Source organism: Candoia aspera, chromosome 2, assembly GCF_035149785.1.
Source record: "Candoia aspera isolate rCanAsp1 chromosome 2, rCanAsp1.hap2, whole genome shotgun sequence".
NCBI classification, from domain to species: domain Eukaryota; kingdom Metazoa; phylum Chordata; class Lepidosauria; order Squamata; family Boidae; genus Candoia; species Candoia aspera.
The window spans coordinates 150,505,491-150,532,902 of record NC_086154.1 but is presented as its reverse complement, the minus strand read 5'-3'; the positions used below and the strand labels follow the sequence as shown (position 1 = coordinate 150,532,902).

General features: G+C 43.7%; 1 protein-coding gene across 1 annotated transcript; it reads left to right on the top strand.

Moving 5' to 3' along the window:
- SYP (synaptophysin) lies at positions 1-27,087 on the top strand. The gene is made up of 7 exons (XM_063294269.1): positions 1-64; positions 5,359-5,424; positions 13,244-13,368; positions 14,638-14,836; positions 15,667-15,858; positions 20,314-20,614; positions 25,919-27,087. The coding sequence occupies exons 1-6, from the start codon at positions 47-49 to the stop codon at positions 20,608-20,610; spliced, it is 897 nt and encodes a 298-aa protein (XP_063150339.1). The 5' UTR covers positions 1-46; the 3' UTR covers positions 20,611-20,614; positions 25,919-27,087.
- Positions 27,088-27,412: the final 325 nt, after the last annotated feature.

Below are 27,412 nucleotides of genomic sequence, written 5' to 3'. Positions count from 1 at the left end.
CCTCCCCTGCGCTCTGCTGCGTCGCCCTCGCTTTCCCCGAGCAAAGATGGAAGTCGTCAATCAGGTAAGCGCTGAGGATTTCAACACCGGGGACAGCTCCCCATAGCCTTCTTAGCGTGCACCTCCGCATCGGAAGGTTGATCACCTAAGCTGGCTCCCACCCTTCCATGGCCGCCTCCCCGCTCTAATGCTATCCTGTCTGGGTCGGGATTGATTCTAAACACAGCAAGGAGATGCGCCGGGTGCAGCACAATCTGCGGGGTGCAACGAGACAAGAGCCGCCGTTTTATAGGAATGGGGTCGGGGTGGGAGCACGCGTAGGTGAGCAGCCTCCCAAAGTGGGGGTGCACGTTAATAGAGCCGCGGGGAGCTCACATTACCCACTGCAGCAATTTGCAGAAGATGCACTGAGCCCTTTCTGGGAGGGAGGGAGGGAGGGAGGGAGGGGAGAGGGAGGCTGTGAAATTGCTGCAGTGAGGCAGCTGGAAATGGGAAGAGAGGACTCTGGAGAAGGCAGATACCAAAGGAGATGCAGGACATATATCTTTTCTGTTGGGAGGGATGTCTGGAGGTCGACCATGTTTCCTCCTCATCCTTTTTCCCTTTCAACTTGATAGGGCAGCTCTAGATTGTGGCAGACAAGTGTAGGCAATGTGGAGCCTCAGTAGCAGTCTGCCTTCAGTCATTGCAGCAGACTGGGGAGGAAGTGTGGGGGAGAAGGGAGAGCCACCAAAATGGCTGGGGTGATGCAATAAGGCTGCGCAATATAAAATACGCTCCTAGGCTGTATTTTGGGAGCCAAAGGGCAGGGGAGAAGTGGGGGATACTTGGAGGGAGGAGGAAAGAGAAAGCACCACAGCAGTAAACAGACAGAGGGGGGTAGTGACAGCAATCAATATCACTGCACTGAGGTAGGTTGGCAATCCAGCGCATGCAGAAAGTGTGTGCAGGGAGGGCGTACCGAAGTACTGAAGAGGTGGGTGGGCTCAGTCGCATCACCATAACTGGGAATTGGAGAAAGAGGATTGGCAGAGCTGGAGCTAGGCATGCCGTAGAAATTGGGCAAGGTGGTTGCAGGGAAGAGAAAAACAGGTTAAGGAGGAAAGGGGATCATAGGGAAATCCTATGCACAATTCTCCTTTCCTTGGAGTTCTACCGAATGAATGAATGATGGTTGCTTCATATCAAGGAGGTGCAGAGGGCAAGCAGGCAATGTATGTGAACATGGAGGGTAAAAGGAGGAGCTCTTTCCTGTACAGGGAGCACCAGATGGTGGGAAGGGGTGTCAATCTGGCTGCGGAATAACCCCAAGCCAGAGAAATGAGGGAGAAGAAGAGCAGGGAAGGGAGGCATGAGATGAGATTTTATTTTATCGTATTTGGGTGGAGAGGAATGTCAGTAGATAAAATGGGTTGGAGGGAGGTAGTTGAATGGTTGGATACTATAGGAAATTGAGAGCAGGCAAAATCAGACTTGCCCCTTAGGGGCATCTTCTAATCCCCGTTCCCTGGAGCCATTGCAGCAAGATGCACTGGGAGGAGGGGGAGATTTGCAAGAGGAAGTGATTTCCCCTTGGGAATGAGAGTGGCTTCTAATTCACTGCCCCGATGGACGAGGTTTAGGGTTGTATCATTTTTGTACAGGTTATGGGATTAATATTTCAATGCAGTGAAATAATTTTTTGAGGGAGCCCCAAGGACTGGGCTGGACTTTGTATTTTTTTTGTCTTTTCTTTTTGGATGAAGTGCCCCTGGAGACCTGAAGTATCTTGAGGGAAGAGTTGTTCAAACAGATCAGAAAGATGGAAGGGAAGAATACAGATTTTCTTGCGTGGGATTTTGAGCTGTTCTTTGTGTAAGGAGAAGCATTAAGAGAACAGCCAGATGTCCATGTTAAAGTGCAGTCCAGCAGCTGGTGGAAAAACATGCGTACTGTTGGCTATCCCAACAGCCAGCCCTGTTCAGTCTCAGCCAGAAGGCTCAGGAGGGACACTGTCCTTACAGTTTTCATGCAGGACAAGATAAGGAAAGTGACTGATGGATTCCCCCACTTCGTTTCCCCTCTCACTGGGAGCCACCTGCCAGCAGGAAACCCAGCCAGTGATTGCTCTCAGCATAGCTGAACAAGTATAGGGGGGGTCCTTTGAATGGTGGGTTTAGTCAGCTGCCCATATAGGTCGCAGGCAGGTGCTCTGTGCCTGTACCTGTCAGCCAGGCTATTTCTGAACACAGATCTCGTGCTCTTTCAAAAGTGTGCTAGACCTGTGTATATAAAGAGCCTGCAGAACCTCAGAAACTGCTGGTCAGGAATTAGGCAAGCAGATGCCGCTGCAGCAGTTACTTCTCTGGTGTCTCCTACAGCCCAAACTGAAATGGCCATGCTGGGCAGCGTTCAGTGATGGGGGGGGGGGTGCTTGGAGCAGCCTAACGTGGCTAGGAGCTGGGCACATCCCAACTCCTGACCACATCATCAGCTACCCTATTGATCAAATGTGCTAGATGTGTCCGTGGCAAAAATTATGCTGGGACAAGAGGGAAAATATGATGTTAAATTTGGAACAGCTAAAGATGACTTCAAGCTGCCTCTGCTGTGAGCTGGGAATGAGGCAGAGTCAGTGGCACGAGGAAAGCTAACAGGGCATGTTTGTCCCTGGTTAGGGGGACATGAGGAAGAGCCCCAGGGCTCTTGAAGGGGGAACGGTAGACTTGGGGATATGCCAGAGAATATCATTGCATTACATTTCTTCCTGCTCAGTCATAAGCATGATTACTCAGAAGTCTCCTTGGGTAATAAGGAAGCTTAGGACTGCAGACCCACTCAATCCTTCTTTCTTCCCTTGGATCTTACAAGAAGAAAGAAAAGAAAAGAATATGATAATGATAAAAATAAAAATATGAGAGGGCTTCTGTGGTGTTTCCAGCCAATCCCAATGGGTGTTTGATCAGCAAATGGGGGTCATTTATTGGGCTTTGGTGAGCTTCAGGGCAAAATGTATTTGATTCTGTATTGGTTGGTTTTAACTCTTTTTCAATCACATTTAATGTTTGTATATTTTATTGTGTTTTTTAGATGTGGAGCTCCCATTTCCTCTAAAGCAGATCAAATTATAAATGCAAATCAGTCAACTTTCCCAAGGTGTCAAGATTTCAGAGGCAGTCGGCTTAGACACATTAAGCAGGGTTGTTGTTGCTGCTACCTGCACTTTCGAACATCCCTGCTCTTTCAGTGCCTGCCGATCAGTGAATTTATCTTGAGACATGTTTTCATGCAGGGGCAGGAGGGTACTGGGAAGCTGAATTAGTGCAAGCTGCTTGTGTACAAGATAAGAGGTTTTGCTGAAGTGCCTGCAGGACTGTTCAGCTGTTGGACAGTATGCATAGGTAGTGGTGTCACATTGTCTCTGTGGGGGTATACAAGCCAGAGATGTGTGTGTCATAACAGAATAGGGCTTTCAGCTGTACATCAGTGCAAGATGGACAAATGTGGGACAAAAAGGTTGCAGGATCATCTAGAGTTGGTCATGTGTTTGTGCGTGGAAACTGAGAAGTGGCTTGCAGTATAGGCAGATGTGCCTACTCATAGGTGTGTATGAAGAAAGGATATGTGTCACTGATGTGCTTTGGACAGATCCTATGTCTGTCTCAGAGTGCACCAGTGAATGTAACGATGATGGTGCCAACCTGAGGCATACCTACGTGTGATGATAGACAGACTTATTTTTGGCATGCATCATGAAACCCAAGTGCACCAAGGGGCTAACACCCAGTGTGTTTAGTTTACTGAGCTAATCTATATGAAGCAGTTTGGATTCTTGAAAATGCTACATAGATGGGAGGCTTTGGCCTTGAGAAAAGTGCAGCATTTATGTGCACAACACATGAGAGATTTATGAGCCTTTTAAGGTGTCTGATACATTTTCCCTTTGCCGAGTTTACTACCTGTACTGTAGGAACAGGAGCTAGTTGGTCTAGTGGTTAAGGCATCAGGCTAGAAACCAGAAGACCGTGAGTTCTAGTCCCACCTTAGGTATGAAAACCAGTTGGGTGACTTTGGGCCAGTCACTCTCTCTCAGCCCTAGGAAGCAGGCAATAGTAAACCACTTCCAAAATCTTGCCAAGAAAACTGCAGGGACCAATCCAGGTAGTCACCAAGGATCAGACATGACTGAACAGCAAAAAACAAAACAAAACTGTAGGAGCAATTGTATCCAAGAGAAAAGCCATGTTAGATGACCGATGGCTCTTGTCTGCTTTCTAGGACACAGTCTCTTGGCCTTCCAGAGCAGGGATGGAATCCTCAAATGGCCTTCCCTGACTTGATGCAGCCCCAAACCTATCTGATGCCAGGAACAACTTAGCCCTCACTTTTCTGGGAAGGTGGTTTGTGAGGAAAAAGGGCCAACACAATCAATTGCAACATCTCCCCTGGTTTGGCATTTGGGAATTGTGACAGGCCTTCGTTAGTGAATGTGCTTCTTTGAGTTATATTCACTAAGAAGTCCTAGCAAATTTGGGGGGAATTTCTAAGCTATTTATCTTTGCTGTCAACAGTGTTGAACTGTTTTTTCTTCTCTTCACAGCTCCTCCTGCTGTGGTTTTATCAGCTTCACTATGTTTTATAATTGCTTTCTTGTTTAAAACATATTTGAGCCAACACATTTTTTAAGAGCAAAAGAGCAGCACAGAGAATTAAACAAAGATGCCATTTAACTTATTCTATGCAAATCAGGTTATATAGGATTGGGGTGGTAAAGGTTTCCTGAGTATTGGTGAGAAAGGAGGCCAGAGTAAATCCAGTTAGAATTTTCCCTCATGATGTGTTGGGACTGGAACTCAGAATTCCTAGGAGTTCTTGGGATTTCATCCCAACATATCCAGAAGATGTCAGATTGGGGAAATCTGACTTAGCTGGACATGTTCAGCTCTGTGCCACTTCCCTGTGTGATTCCAATGCTATTCTGTTCTGTTGTTGGTAGAAAAGCCAAACTGAATTACTGATCCTGAGATGTCTGGCAGAGAGCTTCCAGTTACACTTTCTGTTCTTCAGCATGTCTGGTCTTGTTGAAAACAGGCAGATCCAGCCCACTGGGTGGATCCCAACTGATCAAAGCAGTGGAGAGGGAAAAAATTCATCGCCGTTCTGGGTGAGATGAATGGAGAGAAGACAAGGGGCTGTGGAGCTACATGGTCATACCTATCCTTTATACTCCTTAGGTTCCAGATTCAACCCTCAGCTTGTCTAGCTGAAAGATGTCAAAGGCCTGTGACCTTGGACCAGTATAGGTTTCTGCTTAACGCAGCGTCTTAGATGTATAAATTCCACAGGCTTCTAAATGAAATTTCTTTTCTCTTTTCACAGCTTGTGGCGGTTGGACAGTTCCGGGTCCTCAAGGAGCCCCTGGGTTTTGTAAAGTTACTAGAATGGGTGAGTCCACCATACCAGCACCCCTACAAGCCAAGAGGAGTCTAACTGCTTAGAATTGAGACAGATGCGCCAGAGGACAGCATTTGCTTGCTCCTTCTGCCCAAGTTGCATCTAACTCTTAAAGGTGGAGAAGGCCTGCCTTCTTTGGCCTCTGGCCACTTATATTCTGCTCCTGAGCCCTGGCTGGGCTCCAGCTGCACTTGATGTCAGGACCAGGGCTGAGAGATAAGCTCCTGGGTGTTATCCCCAGCAGGATTTCACTGCTTAATATTGGATGGTCTCAAGCGTGGAAGAAGTTTCTCACTCCACCCTGTGCTAGCTCCAGGATTATACGGGTTGCCAACCACCCCTGGCCTAGACCCTTACAACAGTAGTTAGAGCACAGTCTGTTTGCCAAAGAATTGAACCAGGTCAGGCAGAGTATTCTTCTAATCATCTGGAAATTCTCCCTGTCACAATCACTGTGACCATAGCAACCTAGCAGGATGGAAGGCAGGAAAACAGGGAGAAAGCGCTATCATGATAGTGCTGGAATTTGCTAGTGATGATGCTGGCATCAGGAAAGATGGTGCAAAAGAGAGACCCCCTACCTCAGATACATCTATCTGCCTACCGATCTGATTCATATGTATTCCAATAACAAGGTAATTGGGAAAGGTAGTGAGATAAAATGGACGGGCCAATCCACAAAGGAGAATTTCTCACACAGCACTCATGGAAAGAAATATCACACAGTGGTGGAGAACGTATTGTCCTTGAGCTTGTCTGAATTGAGTGTTTTGGTGGATGATGGTGATGATGATGATGATGATGATGATGATATTAACAATGTGCTGTGCAGGGTGCCACCACTGTCACCTGTCACAGAAGCTAGGTGAGATGCTTGAAACTATGGCTTCTGACTAAAAGTTTGAACCTGCGAGTTAAGCAGGATTGAAACTGGTTAGTACTTGGAAAAAAGGCCATTCAGAAATCTTAAAAAAAAGGCAATGCAACCCCCTTCCATATTGCTGCCAAGAAAACTACACAGTATGGACTTGGCTAGGTAGACTTCAGGGGTTGAACGCAACTTGAGGAAGCCTTTCCAATTATTTCCCAGTCCTGGTCTGATTATTATATCACTTTAGACCTCATTACAAATCAACAGTTGCCAGAATGAATGCTTATTAACTAATAATCATAACAGCCAGTGTCGTATAGCAGTTAAAATGTTGGGCTGGGAGTGGACAGACTCGGGTCTAGTCTAACTTCAGCCAAGAAACTGCACTGGCTGACTTCAGGTCACGTTCTCTCAACCCAACCTCACAGAGTTGCTGTTGTGAGGAAAAATGGGAGAAGGTCATGTTGTGCACACCACCTTGGGGAAAAGTAGGACATAAATATAACAAATAAATAAATATCAACATGGCATAAATCTGAAAGTCAACGGAAGTTGGAAAAAAGTAGTGCTATACATTAGAAGTTAAGTGACCACTCTGGACCATAATAATTAAAACGGAATATAGAGAATAGTATCCAAACATATATATGCAAACCAGTAACCAATGATTTCAAACATCTTTTTGGCCGTAACAATGGAAGTGCCCATTCTTCCTTTCATACATTTCTATTGTAAGAAACAGCAAGTATTTTAGACCACACACAATGAGATCTAAAATAAAAACAGCCCTTAGAAAAATCAGGAGGATCAGGAGTGCTTTGGAGCTTAAGATGGAAAATTCAGACGTTTGTCCCTAATTACTGTAACTGAGAGCACAATCCTTAGGGAATCTCCCTGTTTTATTGCAATGACGGTATCTGTGGTAGAGCACAGTAAGAACTGGGGCGTGTGCAGGAACATTGGCTGGTGCCCAGAATAGGTGTATTCTGTATATCTCTCTCTGCCACTGAAACCTGGTAAGCAGGGTTTAGGCCTCATTAGTACTCAAATGAGAGATTTTGAGGGATGCCCAGTGCTGCAGGCTAGAGTGGAAAATCAAAACACTCTGTAAGCAGCAGCAATTCACTTCTGTATTGCTGCTACCAGAATGTGTCCATGAAGTCACCATGAGCCACCTTCTGGGAGAAGATTTTACCTTTTTATTTTAAGCTATGGTATCATCAGGGACGTGGCGGCACTGCGGGTTAAACTGCTGAGCTGCTGAGCTTGCCAACCGGAAGGTCGGTGGTTCGAATCCGCGTGACGGGGTAAGCTCCTGTTGCTAGTCCCAGCTCCTGCCAACCTAGCAGTTTGAAAACATGCAAATGTGAGTAGATTAATAGGTACCGCTTCGGCAGGCAGGTAACGGCGTTCCATGTAGTCATGCCGGCCACATGACCACGGAAGTGTCTACAGACAAATGCCGGCTCTTCGGCTTTGAAACAGAGATGAGCACCACCCCCTAGAGTCGGACACGACTGGACTTAATGTCAAGGGAAACCTTTATCTTTATTAATGGTATCATCACAGGATACTACATGGTATCATATCGGGATACCACTGAAAACTAACACTCAGCCAATAGGGATTACATTTACAGTGCGGCAGCACATCTACTCAAAAGTAAGTCCAACTTAAATTCAGTAGAAGTACAGCCCTTACCTGGACTATTAAAACAATCCAGTCATTTTTTATAAAATATAGGTTAACCATCAATGTAACACCTTACGTTGCTCAATTCTCAGTTGAATGAAGCACACACACACAAAATAGAGAACATTATCCAGTAAAAAAAATTCTCAGTTTGGCTGATGGAAGAGAAAGGAAGGAAAAGAAAGAGTGCTCTATAGATGGCTAAAGGGGCGGGAGGGAGTCAAAATGAGGAGCTTTAAAGACCCCCCCCCTGCCTATCATACATGGGCTGCAATATTTCAGATGACCATTGGATGGCAGCCAGGAGTTAAACCTCTCTGCTCTCATTGCTGCCATCTAATGATTGAGTAGAACTTTGCAGCTCAGATACAGGAGGTCTACTCTTCCCCTTCCTCCCCCCAAAACCCCTGAAGCTAAACACATTAAAATAGCTTTCTCCAGCCTACTGCCTTCCAAATAAGTTGGACTATAGCTCCCATAGTGTCTGGAAATTATGGGCATTGTGTTCCAACGTATCTGGAGAACCCCAGGCTGATAAAAATTGCCTTGAACAATTATCTTGGCATTAAACTTAACCTAATAATTTCAACTCCTGTATAAGCCATTCTGAACATATTCTTTCAGTACCACCAATCTCCCACATGAAAAAAGGAGAATTTGCAAACAGAATTTTGAACCAGGAAGCCATTGAGTGATCCCTAGCCATTCCAGAACCTAAAAGCAACTGCTTTATGGTTTGGAGTTTTTCCTCCTCATGCGAATAACTTCAGAAAATCCTGGCACTGTATCACTGCTGTTGCCAACATTTCTGCTCACACATGTTGCTTAAAACGAGGAGGAGGAGGAGGAGGAGGAGGAGGGGGAGGAGGAGACTGTGGAGGGAAAAAGTGATTGGTGTTTGTTCAATAGAAAGATAAGTGAATAATAGGGTGAGACATTGAGGTTGAAGCCATCCTGGATTTTGGGTGCTGAAAGATATGATTCTGTATGAACTTGGCAGTTCAGGATGTCTTTTCCTGAGAAATTCTGGAGTTCAAGGTTTTCCCTACTGAGTAGAGCAAGGATACCAACCTTTTGGGCCAATGGGCATGTTTGGAATTTTGAGAGCCTGTTACAGGCATTCTTGGAACAACAGTTGCCATGGGAGACGTGGCCAACCCCAAACACCCGTATCTACTAAAAATCAAATGAAGTACTTGCCTGCAGCCACTCACCATCCCATTTTCTAATAACGCCTCTGGAATTGAAAATCAGGCTTACGCTTGAGGCTGGTACTTTGCTCTGCAGCAAGCTGGCTTCCTATTTTGAAAAAAGTTAAGAGATTTGTTTTTTTGTTTTTTAAAATAAGGCTAGGTGTGGTAGTCAGCTTTTTGGCCTCAAAGAAATATGCTGTGCAGATTATTGCCTCCTGGACATCTTACTGAGGGACATCTAGTGTATAGATACCAGGGTGGATCAGGACTAAACCCTTCTTCCAGCATAGCCTGGAGCTTAACAAGACCTCAAAGCCGGTTTCCCCTGGTTGTGCTTTCTTAGATGCCTATCCTGGCCCCTGAGGCTTTAAATAAATCCTAAATCCCTTTATCTGTCAGGTTCACCAGCATTTCTTAATCCACTTTTTATTATATATTTTTCAAAGACTAGTCTGGAAGTACATTTGCACTGAGATTTGGGAAGTGCTCAGGAATGCCTGCCTTTGGTACCCCCCAGCAGCTCCCCTCTGTATCTGCCCAGAACTTTCCACAGAGAAGGGGATCGGCACTTGGTGCAGATTTGTTCTCAGACAAAAAAGGCTCTGTTCTGTTTCCTTAAAGCCGCATTATTTCACTATTTTGCAGTGGTGTGCCCTACATTTTTCTAGACAAAGCCTTCCATTGTACTTCCAAACTCAGAAATTGTGTGTCTTAACTGTCACTACCAAGCTGTTCTTCCTAGCCAGCCTCACAGTTGTCTGCAGTGGAGTGTGTTGGAGAAAAAGGTTGGCATACTACCTTCAAATTGCACAGTCTTCCACTTGTGCCCCAAGCATGAGTTGCCAGTTCAGTTGAACTCACCCCTGAGCAAGTGAACCTGAACTAGCTTGATACATTGGCTTCACACCGACCCATGCAAATAGCTTAGAAACTCTGGGTGTGCATACAGGCACAAAAAAAGATGAGCCCCTGCTTTATCTTGGAACCGGTTTCTCTCCACTTGTATTTATTTGTCTGTAGGAAGCTCATTCTCTTGCACGGACCCTTCTGACCCTATCAATATTCCAAGGGAGAATGTTATTCCCCAACACAAAACCATCTGGGGGAAGGGAATTCTGGTGGGGAGAACTTCAAATCTGATTAATGAGGATTGTGCACATTCAGTAGACACAGAATGCTGTACAGTGGCATGGAGAGTCCAGGAAAAATACGAAGCCAGCTGGCTGGAACCCTGAATGCCATGCTGCTCCTTTTTACTGCAGTTCCCACTTGCCCTCTGCCTTTGGAAACCATTTCATTAAAGGGATTTAAGCTCCTCACAGTCTGATTCATGGTGGCATACTTCACAAGCCTTCCAACAGCAATCACAGTATAGCAGGTCTTTGAACCACGGGTCTCTCTGGGCTCTTCTGCTCCGTGGGCTGGGCCCAGGCATGGAATGGTGGCTGAGGCAGACTCACTGGGTGGTAGACAGCAAAGTGGGTCAGGGCTGGGTTAATAGCTGGTCCCTCCCTGATTATACACTGGGAGGAGGAGGAGATTAAAAGGAGAGGGATAAGGCACGCTCTCTCCCGCCCTCATGCTCCATTGCTTTCTATGGCAAATGTTGCTCTAAAAATATCTGATCGCACAGTGATTTCTCAGCTGATCCTTGATGACAGTAAACCAAATGCCTCCTGCCACCCCCACATCCTGGGCAAGGCTGAGATGATCCCTTCCAGCACCAAAGGTTACAGCAGTCGGTGCTGGGTCTGCCCGTTTTCTTCCCAGAGTGCCCCCTGCTGGCCCAAGTGAAGCCAACAGCACTTGTGTCCCCCCCAGAACTATTGCTCAGGAGGACTGAAATAGCCCTGTGACTCATATGGGTGCAGGCACTGCTCACTGGCAAGAGGCTGGCTTGCTAGAAATGGAAATGCATTGGTATCAGCTGACAGAAAGGGCCATCTACGAGAAAAGACGTCTGTGGAGAGGGAGAGCCCTCTAACGCCACGTTGGGCTCATAAGGTGTTTCAAAAATATATTTCCACGCAAAGTGGCACAAGGTTCAGCAGTGTACTATATCATACGCCTCAGCTTGAACCTACTTCAGACTGGCTTGGAGAACTGATGCTAAATGCCTACTCACTTTCTTTTCAAGTCCCTAGTTCTCAATGAGGTAGTAAATCTGCCACTGGGTTGTACCTTTTAAGCCAGGTGGTGCCAATATTAGGTGAATTCTCACGCATAGCAGCAGAAGCCATATAACACATATAACATATATAGCCATATAACACAGGAGGAAAAAAATGGGGAAGAGATTAGACTCTTGAATTCTACAAACTCCACCCATGGCTTGTAATTAATTTCTAATTATGTAAAAACGTATACCAGCTTAACATGTATTCCTTCTCTCTGTGAAACTGGGAAACCAAATTTTTGGGATGGAGGTGGTAAGCTAGGAGACCTCTAGCATGAATTACAAGAGCCTTTAATTTTTTTTTCATGATATTTGCATTATATCATGGTATTTTTCATGATATTTGCCATATAACATTTAACAGAGAAAAATAAAACAGCAGTTGTATACAATAAAACAATATAGTGATTAAAATTATCTAAAACTCTTTAAAGAAAGATCTATATTGTATTAAGATGAATCTACAACTACTGCAGTCCTTTCATATATTATGAAACCTAGACCGTAGAGCTCCCAGACTCCTTCATGGGAAGCTATGGATTTTTTAATTGTATAAATTTGATGCAAGTTTGCAATATAACATAGCAACTGCCTTCAGTTTTTCAAGTTTTTTTTTTTACTGAACAGCTATAGTCGTTCAAAATGTGGTTCTTTAAAATGAAAATTCAAATTAGATACTAATCCTTGGTGAGGGGATAAGTAGTTTGAGGGGATACTGAATGGGCAAAAATGAATGACAGAAAAAGATTAAGTACCCTCCACTCTTGTTTGGAGCCTGCCAAATCTGTTAAAAAAAACAGTTTGGGAACAGTATTACATGTATCTTTATTATAATGTTTAGCTTGTCCTTCAGATACCTAAGTTAGTCAACTCAACTGGCTGGATTTTTAAAAAAAATCATATTGATTTTAAAGAACAAGAATATTTAAAGATGCAACAGTACAACAATGATCATATCTAAGAGCAATCTCACCAGTTTCACCACCCAAACCCTTGCAAGCAAAAATCTCAGGAGACTATTATGCTCTTCCCTGGTGCCTTTCTACACCATGCGCTGTTCATGTGCTGTGCTGGCCAGTTGTCCAATCATGGAGGGCAAATGCTAGCAGCCAATCCGTGTCCCTGCCACCTCTATCTATCCACCCATCATCTATCATCTGTCAATCTATCTCTAATTATGTTTACATTGCTGCCCATCTCACAAAATATGACTCATCCTAACCTAAGTCCAAGGAGCCAGGATAAGGCATCCATGAGAAGCCATTCACCTCCAGGCTCTAGCATTTTAACTGCAAGACTGGGAAACATTTCTTCTGTGCTGCTGGGCCAGAAATTAATTGGCATGTTGGAGCAGTTTGTGGGAAAGGTCTTTAAAAAAATTGGGGGTGGGGGACCCCAACACTATAAATGCTTAATCTCACAGGTATAATCAGCATTATAGTATGACATCTGATAACATTAACAACTTACTGGATATAAAAGGGGAATACTTAAAAAAAATCCAGATTCAATATTTCAAAGAGGATGGTATGCATTTCACAAGAAGTCAACACCTAATGAAAAACTAACCTATTTTTTCAAAATCTTCCACTGAGATATTTTCAGGAAACTTAATTCTGTTCCACAGTGTAGCAAATGGCTCCCACTGCAGTTTTTTTCCAGGAATGTACAATATTTACACATGACCACTGAATATCTTTGAAATCTGAACCATTTCTTAATATGTCTCTGGTCCTTTTGCTTGTCCAGTGCCACACTTCTGACAAGTAGCATGATAAATGGAATTGTTGCTGAGTAGATAATTTCCTGTGAAGTTCGGAAACCTCATTTCACTCACATTCGCTCCCTTTTTCTCTTTCTCATTCTTTTTCCCCCCAGTTCTTTTCCATTTTTGCATTTGCAACGTGTGGCAGCTACTCTGGACAATTCCGTCTCAGTGTCAACTGTCCCAACAAGAATGAGAGCAAACTCAATATAGACGTGGAGTTCTCCTACCCCTTCCGGTGAGTTAAGATTTAGTTGGGGCCATTCAGTGAAACTGCAAAAGAACTACTGGTGGGCAAAGGTTAACATCAAAGATGCAGTTTATGGACAAGGACACAGCACTGGTCATTCCATAAATAAGCAAGCAACCAACCAGTGACCTCTACTTCTTGTTTTTGACAGTCTGTGTCCAACGCCTGGTAGAACTTCAGGATTCTCAAAATGCTAAGCAGGATCAAGCTAGGTTAATACTTGGATGGAAGACCATCAAGAAATGCTAACATTGTAGGCTAGACTGGAAAGCCAACAAATATCCAGGAGGAAAGGCATGGCAAACCACTTCATGCTGCTGCCAAGAAAACAATTGAACACTAGAAGCAGGGGGCAACACAAAGGGAACGTTATCTTTTCTGGATAAAGAACAGAAGACAACTTTGGGCTCCTGATATATACCAGGAGACTGTGAGTTCTAGTCCCCCTTTAGGCATGAAAGCTGGCTGGGTGACTTTGGGCTGGTCCCTCGTTCTCAGCCCAACTCACCTAACAGGGTGGTTGTTGTGGGGAAAACAGGAGGAGGAAGGAGTATCAGGTATGTTCCCTGCCTTGAGTTATTTATAAAAATAATACAGGTGGGATAATTTAAAAAAAAATACATGGGTGGGTGGAGGCACACACCTATGCATGTCTATGTGTGTGTGCTTTTCCCACAGTCATCCAGATAAGTCCAAGGAGCCCTGGCAGAGCAGATGGTAATGGAACTCCACAGCAGTTAATCCTCAACATGTTGCATTGAGAGCTATCCTTCCTCTGAACCTTGAGGATCCATCCACTGGGCATGGCTAATAGCTATTGCTGCTATGAATTAGACACCTTCATGAAGTTGGCTAATCACTTTTTCATAATCAGGGTGTCATCATATGGCAGTAATCTCCATTAATAAATTATGACCTTACATGGGAAAGTATGTTGCTTTTGTCTCTCCCGAAACCAGTTCTTAAGAAGAATATGATCCTGATTTCACATGTACTGAGGAAGGGTGAAATGTCAATGTCAGCCCCACCCTCCCTCTCTCTCCCTCCCTCCCTCTCTCATTTTCTCTCTCTCAAATTCTTTGTGGTCCTTCTGCAGTTTTAGGCAGCTTTCCTTAATGTCACCCTTTCCAAATGGGATGCTGGGAACTGCAATCCAACTCAACCACCACCACCTAGTCCAGAGTAACCAAAGGTCACCCATACTGGCTGCCCTTCTTCTGTGAATTCCTGTTACAGGTCCTTTTCTTTCTTCTCCAGGCTCCATCAGGTGTATTTTGATGCTCCTACCTGTAAAGGAAGTGAACAAGAAAAGATTTTCTTGATTGGAGACTACTCTTCCTCTGCTGAATTCTTTGTCACCATTGCAGTCTTCGCCTTCCTTTATTCTCTAGCTGCGACTGTTGTCTACATCTTCATGCAGGATAAATACAGGGAGAACAACAAGGGGCCCATGGTTGTGAGTACAGCCATAGGATGGGGGATTGCCATGAGCCATTTAAGCACTTGGGTCGGACCTGATACAAGCACCCTTTTCTATTGGACTGCATTAACCTCAGCAGGGGTAGCTGCTTCTGAAGGGTACACCTAGAATGGCAAAGAGGCATTTGGAAAACCTGGTACTAGGGTTGACCCTTCCATTGGGAAGGGTCAAACTTCAGCCACCATTAAATAATAACTGCACATTCAGGTTGTTCATGTCCCACCTGCTGAATACAGAGTGCCTTTTGAATGTTCTGTTTTGTGCACCAAAATTTTAGATGTTAACTTGGAACAGGAAGTTAAATTGATGACAGCACAAGGCAGAGTGTCTAGAATATGTTGAACTAAAGATGAATTAAATGAAGGGTTCCTTATTTATTCTGAATACTGCCATAGTGCTACAGTTTAGCATACAATGATTTTATCCCACTGGTGACCCACCAAGTGTATTGCATTCTTACTTACCTCCAGGGCCTATTGTTCCAAAATAGTGGCTCACCTGAGGCCACCTAATGATCTTCTAGCTGAGGTGAGATTTAAATAATCAAGAATTTAAGAATTTGAGCTTGGGTGACAGATCTAACTATGGCCATTGGGTTGCTTATTGTTTCAGCTTTCCTGAGTAAAGTCTTCCACCTGTGCTGAGATAGGGTTGGGGTGTGCTGGGAGGGCATGGCAGGATTTTGCTACTGCATTTCAAGGGAGGCTTCTGATATCCACTGACCAGATCTCCAGAGGTTTACTTCATGCTTTGGATAATCTTAACCTGTAACCTCATTGGGTTTTTTTTTCTTCTTCTTGCTGCAGGATTTCATTGTCACAGCTGTTTTTGTGTTCATGTGGTTGGTGAGCTCTTGCGCTTGGGCCAAAGGGCTTTCAGATGTCAAGGAGGCCACCGACCCTGATAATGTGATAGAAGGCATGTCCATGTGCCAGACAGCAGGAGTCAAATGCAAGGAGGAACATGAACCCGTCACTTCTGGCCTCAACACCTCTGTGGTTAGTCCTCCAGCCTACTATCATAAGAATATGATCAAAGTGTAGATAGGTTGTTTATATAGGGTCTATTCCTGGGAGGCTGAGCATGCATTTTATAGTTTGTGTTTCTCAGCTTTGTTTGATTATAACTTTACAATATCTGTTTTTTTGGGCATATCTGTTTCCATATAGGCCTGTTCTCTATATTTTCAAAGAGTTCATTTGTACTTCATATGTTTTCAATTAATGAACTACATACCAGGGTGAGTTTAATGTTTATGCAGATGTGTTGGCTTTTTGTGAATCTGTATCTGTTGCTTTGTAAGGATGCCTGTGTGTCTCAACTTGGGGGCGATGCCTGCAGCAAGATATAGATATGTGTATCTACAGGTAGGTGTCTTACGATGAGGCATTTTCAAGGAAGCAACCTTAACTGTTGTGTTACATAAGTGTAATATTACTATTTGCTGGTCCAAATCAGATCTAATTTTTTTTCAATTGTATGGCATAATAGTTTGGTGTTCATGCTGCTTTTTCTTGCTGGGAAATCCTTGTGAGGTCCAGCAGCCAGATGTGTAGACTATTTAGCTATGACAAGTCACGTTGTCCGGGGTGCACCACGAGGAGGCTAGTCTACATTGCACCAGGTTGTGCTGAGAGGGAGTGACTGGCCCAAGGTCTCCCAGCCGGCTTTCATGCCGAAGGTGGGACTAGAACTCACAGACTCCTGGTTTCTAGATCACAATCTTAACCACTAGACCAAACTGGCTCTCATCAGATCTAATGATGATGATGATGATGCTATCCATTCAGTTGTGTCTGATTCTTGGCGATTCTATGGACCAGCTTTCTCCCCATTTTCCAATCTTGTACAGCTTCTTTTAGATGTTTCATGCTCTGGCTGGTGTCAGCTTTGATGATGTCTAGCCACTGTGTTTTTTGACAACCTTGTTTCCTTTTACTGCTGACAATTCCAAGCATAACTGCCTTTTCCAGTGAGTTTGATCGCATGACGTGGCCGAAATAAGGAAGGCGGAGTTTTGTGATTTTGCCTACCAGCGATATGTCTGGTTTTATATGCTCCAGTACTTGCTTGTTTGTCACCTTTGCTAACCAAGGAATGCGCAGGAGCCTTCTCCAGCACCACAGTTCGAATGAGTTGATTTTCTTCCTGTCTAGTTTTTACATAGTCCAACTTTCGCAACCATAGGTAGCTATGGGAAACGTGATAGTGTGGACTAATCTGCATTTAGTTGCCAGGCTGATGTCCTCACTTTTCCATACTTGATTCATGCTTATCATTGCTGGGCAACCCAGTGTGATTCGATGCTTTATTTCTGGACTGCATTCACTGCTTTGATCAATCAGTGAACCTAGGAAAGTGAATTTTTGCACACATTTGATCTCTTCACAGTCAACTGTTATTTTAAATCAGATCTACTTGCTATCAGATAAATCCCCAATCCTGTTTTCTGGTCTGACTCATAGCCAGACATGATCCTTTTGTCTCAGAATGCTATCAAATAAATGTTTATTGTGCAATCATCCTGCCTTTTTCACTGAATTTTGTGAGAGGGTCCAGGTGAGGTTACCTCCCATGCATAGTCCTCTTGTATCTTCCCATCACTTCTGCTATCCTTCTTCTTCACGTGCACACATGTACACAGTCCTTAAGAAGAAAACACCCATTCCACACAACAAAATAGAGCACACTATCAAAGCATAGGCATCAACCACAGTAAGATACAATAAAACAAAACATGGTGAGATACAATAAAATGAGATAAAATAGGCTACAGTGTGATAAAATAGATAAAATGTAATAAGGTAAGAGAAAGCAAGGATAAAAGGTAAGACAAAATAGTATGAGGTAAAATAGAGTACAAAGATGAATATTAAATTCAAAAACAGGATGTCTTTAGGTGAATTCCCACAACAGAATAAGCTGCTTCTCTCCTGTGCTGCTCCTGAAGCTGACTTCTGAAATTCCAGTGTGTTTTTGCCCATGCAGCCGCCCTATCACGGGAGTCAAACTGCTGCATTCTGTTTGCTTATCTATTCATGACTAAGCACGAATGACTAAGCAGAACCGCACTGCTCAAACAAGTGGGCCTTATTCAGATGCTGTTGCAACCAGAGAACCTTTGTGGTCCTTGGGAGCTACTCACTGGTTTTCCAGGAAGATGGAGATTATTTAAAAAAAAAATTTTTTATAAAACTTTAAAAACATTACAATGGACATTACAATGGACTAAACAGCAACATAACCATTGTATAAAAGACTATAAACTTTTAAAAAGAAACCTAGCCTATATAGTCAGAAAAAAATGAAAAAGACCTAACACTAATCTACTTGGGGGGAAAAAGAAAAAGAAAAGACAAAGAAGAAAAGAAAGACAAAACAAACAAACAAACAAAAACAACTAAACAAAACTAAAAGCTCAACCCCTTACAAACCTAAGTACAATCTAATTCTAAATATACAGAGAAAATACCATTTAAAGAAGAAGAAAAAGCAAAACATATCAGGCTATTCCAGCCTTTCTCAACCTTTTGACCCTGGAGGAACCCTTGAAATATTTTTCAGGCCTCGGGGAGCCCCTGCGCATTCAGGTTCAGATATACACCACAAGCTACAAAATTATTATATGTGTTTCATGGGTAGGCCTGTATTACAGGCATTAACAGTGTTCTTAACCTAAAAATAAAGAATGAAACTTACCTCTTTAATGTGAAACTGCCTGAATTGCAAATAATTTTTAAATAAATTGTGATCTCCCAGGGAACCCCTATAACCTCTCGCAGAACCCTAGGGTTCCATGGAACCCTAGTGGAGAAACCCTGGGCTATTCAAATAATATAACTTCAATTTCATCATTATGATTCAGTTTTTGAACAATGAATTAAACCTAGGCCATTTCAGAATCATCTTGTCCAGTTTGGCCTCTCCTTTAATACAAAGCTAATCTGAAGGCTGAGAATTGACAAATTTCATTAACCAGCTTTTAGAGTCCGGGACACAAGCATTCTTCTATGAGTGCATAATTCTCTTTGTTGCAGCAGTGCATATCCCATTAATTATGTTTTTGGTACAAATTTTTGTTTAGATAGGCCTTTTAAACTGGAGGAAAAGGGAAAGCATACATAAATTCAACTATATTTATCTTAATCCAGTGGTTCTTAAACTGGGGGTAAATATCCCCAAGGGAGAAATATGGACATATCCTGGGGGTAATGGAACAATTTGTAATTTCTTATTTGTGAGTCAAGGATCCAGTTTGGAACTGCCCCTGCCCAGACACTTGTGTTAAATAACACAGTCTGTTTTTTTGTTTTTTGTTTTTATGGGGGAAATGACATTATTTGAGACCACGAAAAGGGATAATTGGGCCAAACAGCTTAAGAACCACTGTCTTATTCACTAAAAATCATGACCCTCCCCTGCACTTAAAGATGAGAAGGTGGGGTGATGTTCGGTTAATGGGGTGGTCCCAGCATTTTTCAATTTTTTTTAAGTGATCCATGATTGCAGAAAATCTGAGAAAGACCTAGATATAAGCTAACTCAGAATGAGGACTTTCCTCTGCAGTTCTTCAGTCTTGCGCCTTTCCACAAAATACTATAAGGAGGAAAAACGGGCTAGTTGCACGATTCTTCTGTAGTGCTTTGACCTTCTTTCTGGAAACACCTCTATGTGGATAGTTCTTATTTGGCCTCCCTCTACGTGGAGTGTGCAAGGGGGCACAACAGCTGCATAGAATCAGAGAATTGGATGGGGCCATTTAAGTCATTATGGTTTTTTTTCACTGCTTAAATTAAAATTAAAACAGATTGAGCCTTGGCTCTAAGGCAGCGTTTCTCAATCTCAGCAACTTTAAGATGTGTGGACTTCAACTCCCAGAATTCCCTAGCCAGCATTTCTGGGCATTGAAGTCGGCACATCCTAAAGTTGCTAAGGTTGAAAACTACTGCTCTAATGCATTCAGTTAGGTAATTAGTCCTTTTGTTAAACAGCTGCTGTCTTTGGGAAATAATTCTAAATATTCAACCAAAATCTGCCTTCCTATAACTGAAAGCCATTATTTTGCATCTCTGGGATAATAAAGGACAAGTCATGACAATTTGCAGTATGATGCGTGGCTCCCCAAAGTTATTTTTTCTCAACACAAAACGAACAGTACCCACTTCCTTCCATCTGTCCTAGTCCAGGTCTCTGTGCCCTGGATAGTCCACACTGCTCATCTTGGTACCCATCCTAGTTTGTGAGAATTTTTCTGTAGGATCCAAAACTGGACATGGCACTTGAGGTAGGCCCGACCAATGAAAAATGGAACCGTTACTCCTCAGTGGCATTATATCCTTGCTAGATTAGTCTGGTTGCTGAGCTATTCTTCTTGAATGCTCTGTGCAGTGTCTTAACAGGCAGGGCTGTATATCCCCAGCACTTCCAACAACTTGCCTTCATGTTGTCCATAGGTTTTTGGCTTCCTGAACTTGGTGCTTTGGCTTGGAAACCTATGGTTCGTATTTAAAGAGACTGGATGGAGTGCCCCCTTCATGAAGTACCCACCAGCCCAGGAGAAGCAGCCAGCACCTGATACGTACGGTGATAGCTACAACCAAGCTCCAGGATATGGACAGCAGGACACATATGGGCAGCAGGGTGGCTACCAGCCTGACTACAGCCAGCAAGGCTATGGTCAGCAGGGAGACTTCGGCCAGCAAGGCGGCTATGTCCAAGGCGGGCCCACTTCCTTTGCAAACCAGATGTAGGCGGGTGAGTCATGAAAACATACTATCCATGGGGAAATGGAGTCCTGTAGTCCATACATACCTTGTGCAGATCAATCCCATTTTATACATGGTAAGATTTTGCAGGATTGATGATGGTTCTGGTGGAGAGGCAAGGACTGATCTAGGGCTCCGAAGCCTGACCCCTTTGACCACAGGAAGTCTTGTCTGGCTTTTCCCCCCCATGCTTGAATTTATGAGATTTCCACAGATATCAACAAAGCCTGAGGGCAGGTTTTTATCCAAGGTTCTCAGAAGGCTGAATTCTACGATGCCACCACACTCTGTACGTTTTTTGTCCTCTGGCAGAACCATGACATACATATAGCCTTGCAAATACATGAGCATTTTTTAAAATTGAGCATTGTCAGAATTATACTGGCAGGTAAATACTTTCATAGTTAATTCTGCCCATAAAAGTTCCAGTTCAGTAAATATAAGGATAGCTAATAATTGAGTCCCAATCACCATACCTAACTAGAATAGTTTCTTCTTTCTAGACTTGTTTCAGCCCCAACCACCCTGGTTTTGTTATATGCCTGTCAAACAGGGTCAAGTCCTCACAAATGATGAGTGAGGCTTAGCTCATGGGCCTCATCAATGCCTGAAGGATGTGGCATATGGGTAGACCTAGAGGAGAAATGTAGACATGCTAAACCTTATTTTGATTTACAGATAAATGCTGGGTTTTTTGTGTTGTTTTATTTACATTACAAGCTGCCTGAAGAGCCATTTTCTCTCCACCAGGTTGCTCAGTGAGAGAGTCGAGGGCCTTCACAGGGGGACTATCAAAAGAAAATTTCCAGAATGTTCCTGAGCTCAAGCAATTCTCAGGGGAAAAACATGAAAAACTGGTTTAAAACCATTGTTTGAAGTGTAAATAGAGTCTACTTATATGTGGCATTATTTGATACAGTTTTGCTATAGGGATGTTATAAGCTTTTTACATACTCTGTAGCAGCACATCCACTGTTTATCTGAGTTGGTCTGAATTCCATGTATCCTTCAAATATGTAAATGTGAAGCAAGTAATAACATCTGCACAGGTGTGTGACAACTGGAAAATCTCTTTATTACTCACTATGGTGTGTTAGTCTCTGTAACAGCCTTAGAATTAGCATTTGAACACTTCCCACAGGCCAATGGGAAGGTCAAGGTGTCTTATACTCTGCTTGTGAGCTTTGTGCAAGTGGGAGTCCAGCGTCAGGTGAGCCAGGTGACACAGATGGAGGAGGCCCAGTCCCATTCAAATGCCACAGGGCACATCTATGTGGAATCATCTACTGGTTGGGATTTTTACTTAAGATTTGCATACTAGCAGATTTTTTTGAAAAAATAAAGGAAAGCAGGGGTTTTCTTTATGTCTGTGGAGAAAGGAGGCAATGGCTGGGGTGTGAGATGATCCTAGATATTGATTCTGAAATGATGAGGGATATGCTAATAAGATTCATATCTCTTTGGTGAAGTACAAAAGGTGGCTGCCTTGAGAGGTGGGAAAACAGGCATTGGATCCCTCCTAAGATTCCATATTATTTGGTATGGTTCTGCATAGTGGTTAGTGGTATCCATGGTGGGGGAGTCAGAATCTGCAAAGTGGTAGGCATGGCATTGTGATCAAAGCTGTGCCCTTTGTACTGACATTAACATAGCACCTCCATACAAAAGGGGCAGGGGTTTGATCATAACACCCCACCTGCCATCTTGTAGATTTTGACACACACACACAGACACACATATACACACAGACGCCCATGTGTGTTCATGAAAAAGCAAGGGCTATACAGTACTCTTCAGCATGCTAATTTTTGTGTGTACCAAGGGATTTTGATATGCATGACCAACTGTATTTGTGATTTTTTATTACCTCAGGAGAGCCGTGTCTAAGTAGAAAGGCTATAACTTTCTCCTGATTAACAGTTCATACAGTAGGTTCAGCTTCATTATCATGGATGGAGACCTATCCTCTAAACCTTGCATGCCCTCCTTCTGCCCATTCTTTTGTCCCATTTCAGCTTTACATACCCCTGCATTCAGGGCTTGGGCTTGTTACCACACAGTAGAACTGATCCACACCCTGAGACTAAGCCCCTAAGTAGTGCAACAACTCAATCCATGACAGTCTTTCCCCACAGCTGCCCTTGGATTGGATCTTACTCTGACTTGGAAATTAATGTGGCTGTGTTCCCACAATACACATAAGTACACCATGGTTTACAAGCTGCAGTAGCTAATTTAAGATTAAACAAATTGTTTAATTGTTGCAAGGTGTTGCATGAACCAGGTCAACTGTTAAGCTGTGATTACAGCTGTTTATTTGCTTTAGCATGTTATATGAACACAGCCTTTGTAATATGTTAATTACATCTTATTGCTTAGCAGTCACAGTCCAACTTGTAAATAGCTTTCAGCAGCAGTCCTGTCCCATTACACACTTAATGGTATCAAGGGATAACCCAAAAGGTGTTAGCTAACCAAGTAACTAACCCAAGGGTGCTTAGCTTTAGTCTTAAGTCTCACAGGGGTTAAACTCCCCCCACTCCATAGTTGGCCATGAGTCAGATTCAATTTTCAGTCTCCCCATGGCCATACTAGGAGTGAAAAATTAAGAGAAAAAATGGGAAATCAGTCAAACGAAGAAACAAAAAATCGTCAATCATTCTACCATTCTTTCTCTATTTTTTTCTCCCTCTCTGTTGTGTGGAGGAAGGGGACAGGGGAGTGACAACCTCCCAGACACAATAATGAGTCTACTGGTTGGGAGAAGGGAGATTGTGTTGTCAGTGCTCTGGGGACAGCAACTCTGAATAAAATGCCCTCAAAAGGTTGTGGACAAGAGGGCAGTAAGATCAATATCTGGGCTATGAGATGTCTGTATAAGAAATTTGCTGGTCTGCTTACTAGATACATTAACCCAAAACTTTCAAGTTCCCGAACTTCATTTTGCAGTACCTGCTCTTACAAAATGCAGCTAAACTCTTTTTTCTCTCCAGCGGAAAAACATTTATGCTGTTCTCAGCTCATGGAATGAAGAAACCACTTCCCTTCCCTGTATCAATCTTCTACAGCAGTGATAGGCAATCTATGGCACTCCAGATGTTACTCAAACATAACTCCCAATATCTCTAGGAAATATAGCCAGAGTAAGGATACTGGGACTAGTGGTTAGGACCATGTAGATGGCAACAGATTGTCTACCCCTGATAAAGTCACCTATTTTCTACAATAATAGATATAAGTATATAAACAAGAAAATGTTCCCTCTATATAATTATGCAAAACTATATCAAGATTCTGTAAAAACCTGTATTTAAATTATACTGTATGTAATTCATACCAACTGAAGAGCGATTTCCCCAAATTATGCTAGGACGAGGAAGGTAGAGTTTCCCCAACTAAAATTGCCCACCCGAACAGTTATTCATACAGCATCTGGTCTGCTTAGCCCTGCTAGCAAACAACAGTGCCAGAGGACAGGAATTTTAGTCAATAAAATATCTTATTTATTCTTACTGCCTACCTAGCCTTGCAGGACAGACAACAGTTTAGGGAAGAAGAGGAAATTATTATAATGAATAAAATTGCATGTGGCAATTGGTACATTCCCTTTCCAGTGTCGTAATCCCATTTCAGAGTGTTTCTTCCAGGCTGGCACGGCACCTCTTCTGTGTGTGCGTGTGTGTGTGTGTGTTTAAAGGGAAACTCTAGTCAAAGCTTTCTGTATCATATCTAATTTGGTCCTGAGTCAAAGGAGTAAGCCCACATAATTTACAATAACAAAAGAAAATTGGCTGCATATCGAGCTGCTTTAACAACAAAAGCCAAATTGCATTAAGCTTCCTGCTCTCCCACAGGTGATACTGAGACTATTGGGAAGAAAACCAAGTTTGTCTTCTTGGTACTCAAGCCAGAGAAAGCCTGCCCTGTTTGCAGACTGAGACATCCACCTCAGGCAGCAGATTTCAGCAGCCACAAAAGGGCAGGAAATCCTACCTTTAATGCAGAATTACGGTATTTTTCCTCCCAAAGATAAAAAGAGAGGATTGCAGGATTTTCTGCTTTGTGTGCTAAAACTAACTTGGCTAGCTCTAGACATCTTGATGGGTTTAGGAGGGAGGCACAGTTGGCATATTGGCTGCAAACTGCTTCCTAGGCCAGGCTTAGCTTGGACTTAAATGGCAGTCACCTGGTGACATGTTGGTAGCTGAGTCCGACTGATTTGAAAAAAGCTGGATACTCTTCATTTGTAAATAATAAGAGTTTATTATTTTGCAAATGATTGGTCGTCTCGATAGTCTGCTAAATCCAGAAACAGCTTAGTATAATCTGATTTGATTCAAGGTGTCTTACATGATTGAGCACAGAAATGAGACTCCATGGCTTGTTTTGGGGTCACATGGTTGTAATTTCTCAGCCAGGCTTGTCAGGCAAGTTGTCCTTTCCTGGCCCTGGCAGGTCTCCTGAATTTCGGTGTTGGGCTGGATTGGGTTGGGACGTGTCATGATAACGTGGCTGAGATAATTGCTCATCCAAGGACATAAATACTTCCTTAACCTCAGATTCTGGAGTTGATAATCCTGAGTCACTCTAAAACCTTTTCCAAAGCAAGTAGCAACAGAGCCACCCCAAGACAACTTTGGACAAAGGGCAAGATAATATTTCTCCTCTTCCACATCATGACAGGAATAGGCTGGATGGATGACAAGACAGGGCGTACCACTGCAGTTGAGGAGAGCAGGCTAACTAGGTGTAGAGAGTAAGGAAGATGGCCTTAATGGAAATATGCAGGAAGCATTACCTAGGTAAAAGGGGCTAAAGCATTTTTTAAGTCCAGAACTACAAGGTAACATTTGGAAGCGGCTCAGTCAGATGCCTCCCTAATTCACTGAAGTATAAGAAAGAGGAGGAGGAGCAGCACCATCAGACTTGCAGGATTCTGTTATTATAGCCAATCTCAATAAAAGAAGTTCTAGTCTTCTGGTGGAGCTGATTTTCTCGTCTGGCCTACTTTGTGGGACTGACACTTAGGAAGTGCAAGGCAGGCCCCACAGCACACCCAGTGCTCATGGCCTCCTTCAACCAAGAGAATTACCAGAGGTGGGGATAGAGGATAATGTGTAGCAGACAGCCATTGTTTATACTAGGGAGAGGTGCCTTGTTCTGCCGATTCCTGCTAGGGCCTGCCCAAGATGTCTGCCTGTCCTTCCCTTCTGTATCAGCCTATCCATTGACTGCAGGTTGATATCACTATTTCTGTATTCATTGGCTCTTTTTTCTCCCTTTCTCTCCACAGGTTCCTACCCCCAGATAGAAGGCATTGTGAGGAGGAAGCAGCCATCCTGTCCTGGCCCCCCATGTCCCTTGTGTGGGGGAAGGGGGGGCTGGTGGGTGCTCATACTTGGAGGTGGCTGGTGGAGCCCTCCCACCCCCCCAGGATGAATGTAGATGTTTGTGCTGTTTATATATACATATATATTATATATATATGAGAAACTATAACTAGAGGTAGACCGCTCCCTCTCCCACTGCCCCAATGCCTCATGCATAAACACACTGCCCCACATCATTGCCCTCCCCGGGACAGTTTCTTGACCTTTGGCCTCCCCAGGCCCTCTCTCCTACACTCCCAACCAAAACGGGTTGTCTCCTCCTCAGGCACCCTTTCTCTCACCATTTGCTTCAAACCCCATCCCATGCTTTCTGTATTGTGGAAGGCATCCCAGGACTCTTGTTTTCCGTTGAGCCTCACCTGAAGCACATGATGCCAAGCCTTCCTCCATCTCTCCGCTGCATGCCCCTGAGGAAAGCAGGCTGGGCATGGGTGGAAGGGGACTGCAATGGAGGGCAGTTGGGGTGTTTTCTTGAGTGTGCAAATGCCAGGCAGATTTGGGGTTTAAGAGGTTTGGTGGTTCAATCCTCTAGCAGCACTTTAAAGTTTTTTTTAGCATACACACCCTCCATTCCTGACCCCACCCCAATGATTTATGGGGTAGGATAGAGGGCAGCTATATTTGGGGGAAATTATCCTCAGCTTTCCTTCCAGGTGGGTCCATGCAGGTATAATGGGCTGTGAAAATAACCATGAAGAAGAAGAGGAAGAGCTGCAGCGAAGGCAGTGGTCAGATAAGAGAAATCTGAGTCCAAAGCAGGAATGGAACTTGAGAAAACGTCTGAAACTTGGCCCTCCCTAGTTCTCTTCAGTATAAAGGCGCCCGGGGCGGGGGGAGTGCTGGCACATTCAGAGTTGCAAGATTGATGTCAGCTCTTTGAGGCAAACCAGACTTGAACAGTCATGAATACTAAAACTACTTTTATTATAGGGTTACAGTAATAGGATCTTGCAATTCTGAATGTGCCTCCCCGCCCCTTGCCTTTACTCTAAAGGGAACTCAGGAGGTTCAAGTCTGAGATGCTTTCCCAAATTCCATTCCTGCTCTGGGCCCAGATTTCTCTTATCTGTTGCCTCGGCTGCAGCTCTTCCTCAAGGATCTTCTCACAGCCCAGTACAGCAGGAGAGGAGGGATGGTAAAATGGGGAAGCCTCAGGATCCACAGCACTGGGGTGCCCGTTACTGTTTTGAAGGGATATGTATCTACCATCTCTGTAGAAGGTTTCGGTCCAGTTGGGAGGGAAGAGCAAAAAGGGGGTGGGGGACTTGTTTCTAGTGAGCTGTTGTACCAGGGGCCTACAGTTGGGGGATGGGGAGATTGCGGGGGAGGTGTCTGCCATCTATCCATCCTTTCCCTAATTCTCATTCTTCTTTTTCTCTTGTGATTTATTTCTCTCC

What these genes read in the sequence shown, in the direction of transcription:
- SYP (XM_063294269.1), top strand. An exon ending in ACAACAAGGGGCCCATGGTT is followed by an intron (nt 14,837 to 15,666) that starts GTGAGTACAGCC and finishes TTCTTGCTGCAG; the next exon opens with GATTTCATTGTCACAGCTGT. An exon ending in CTGGCCTCAACACCTCTGTG is followed by an intron (nt 15,859 to 20,313) that starts GTTAGTCCTCCA and finishes TGTTGTCCATAG; the next exon opens with GTTTTTGGCTTCCTGAACTT.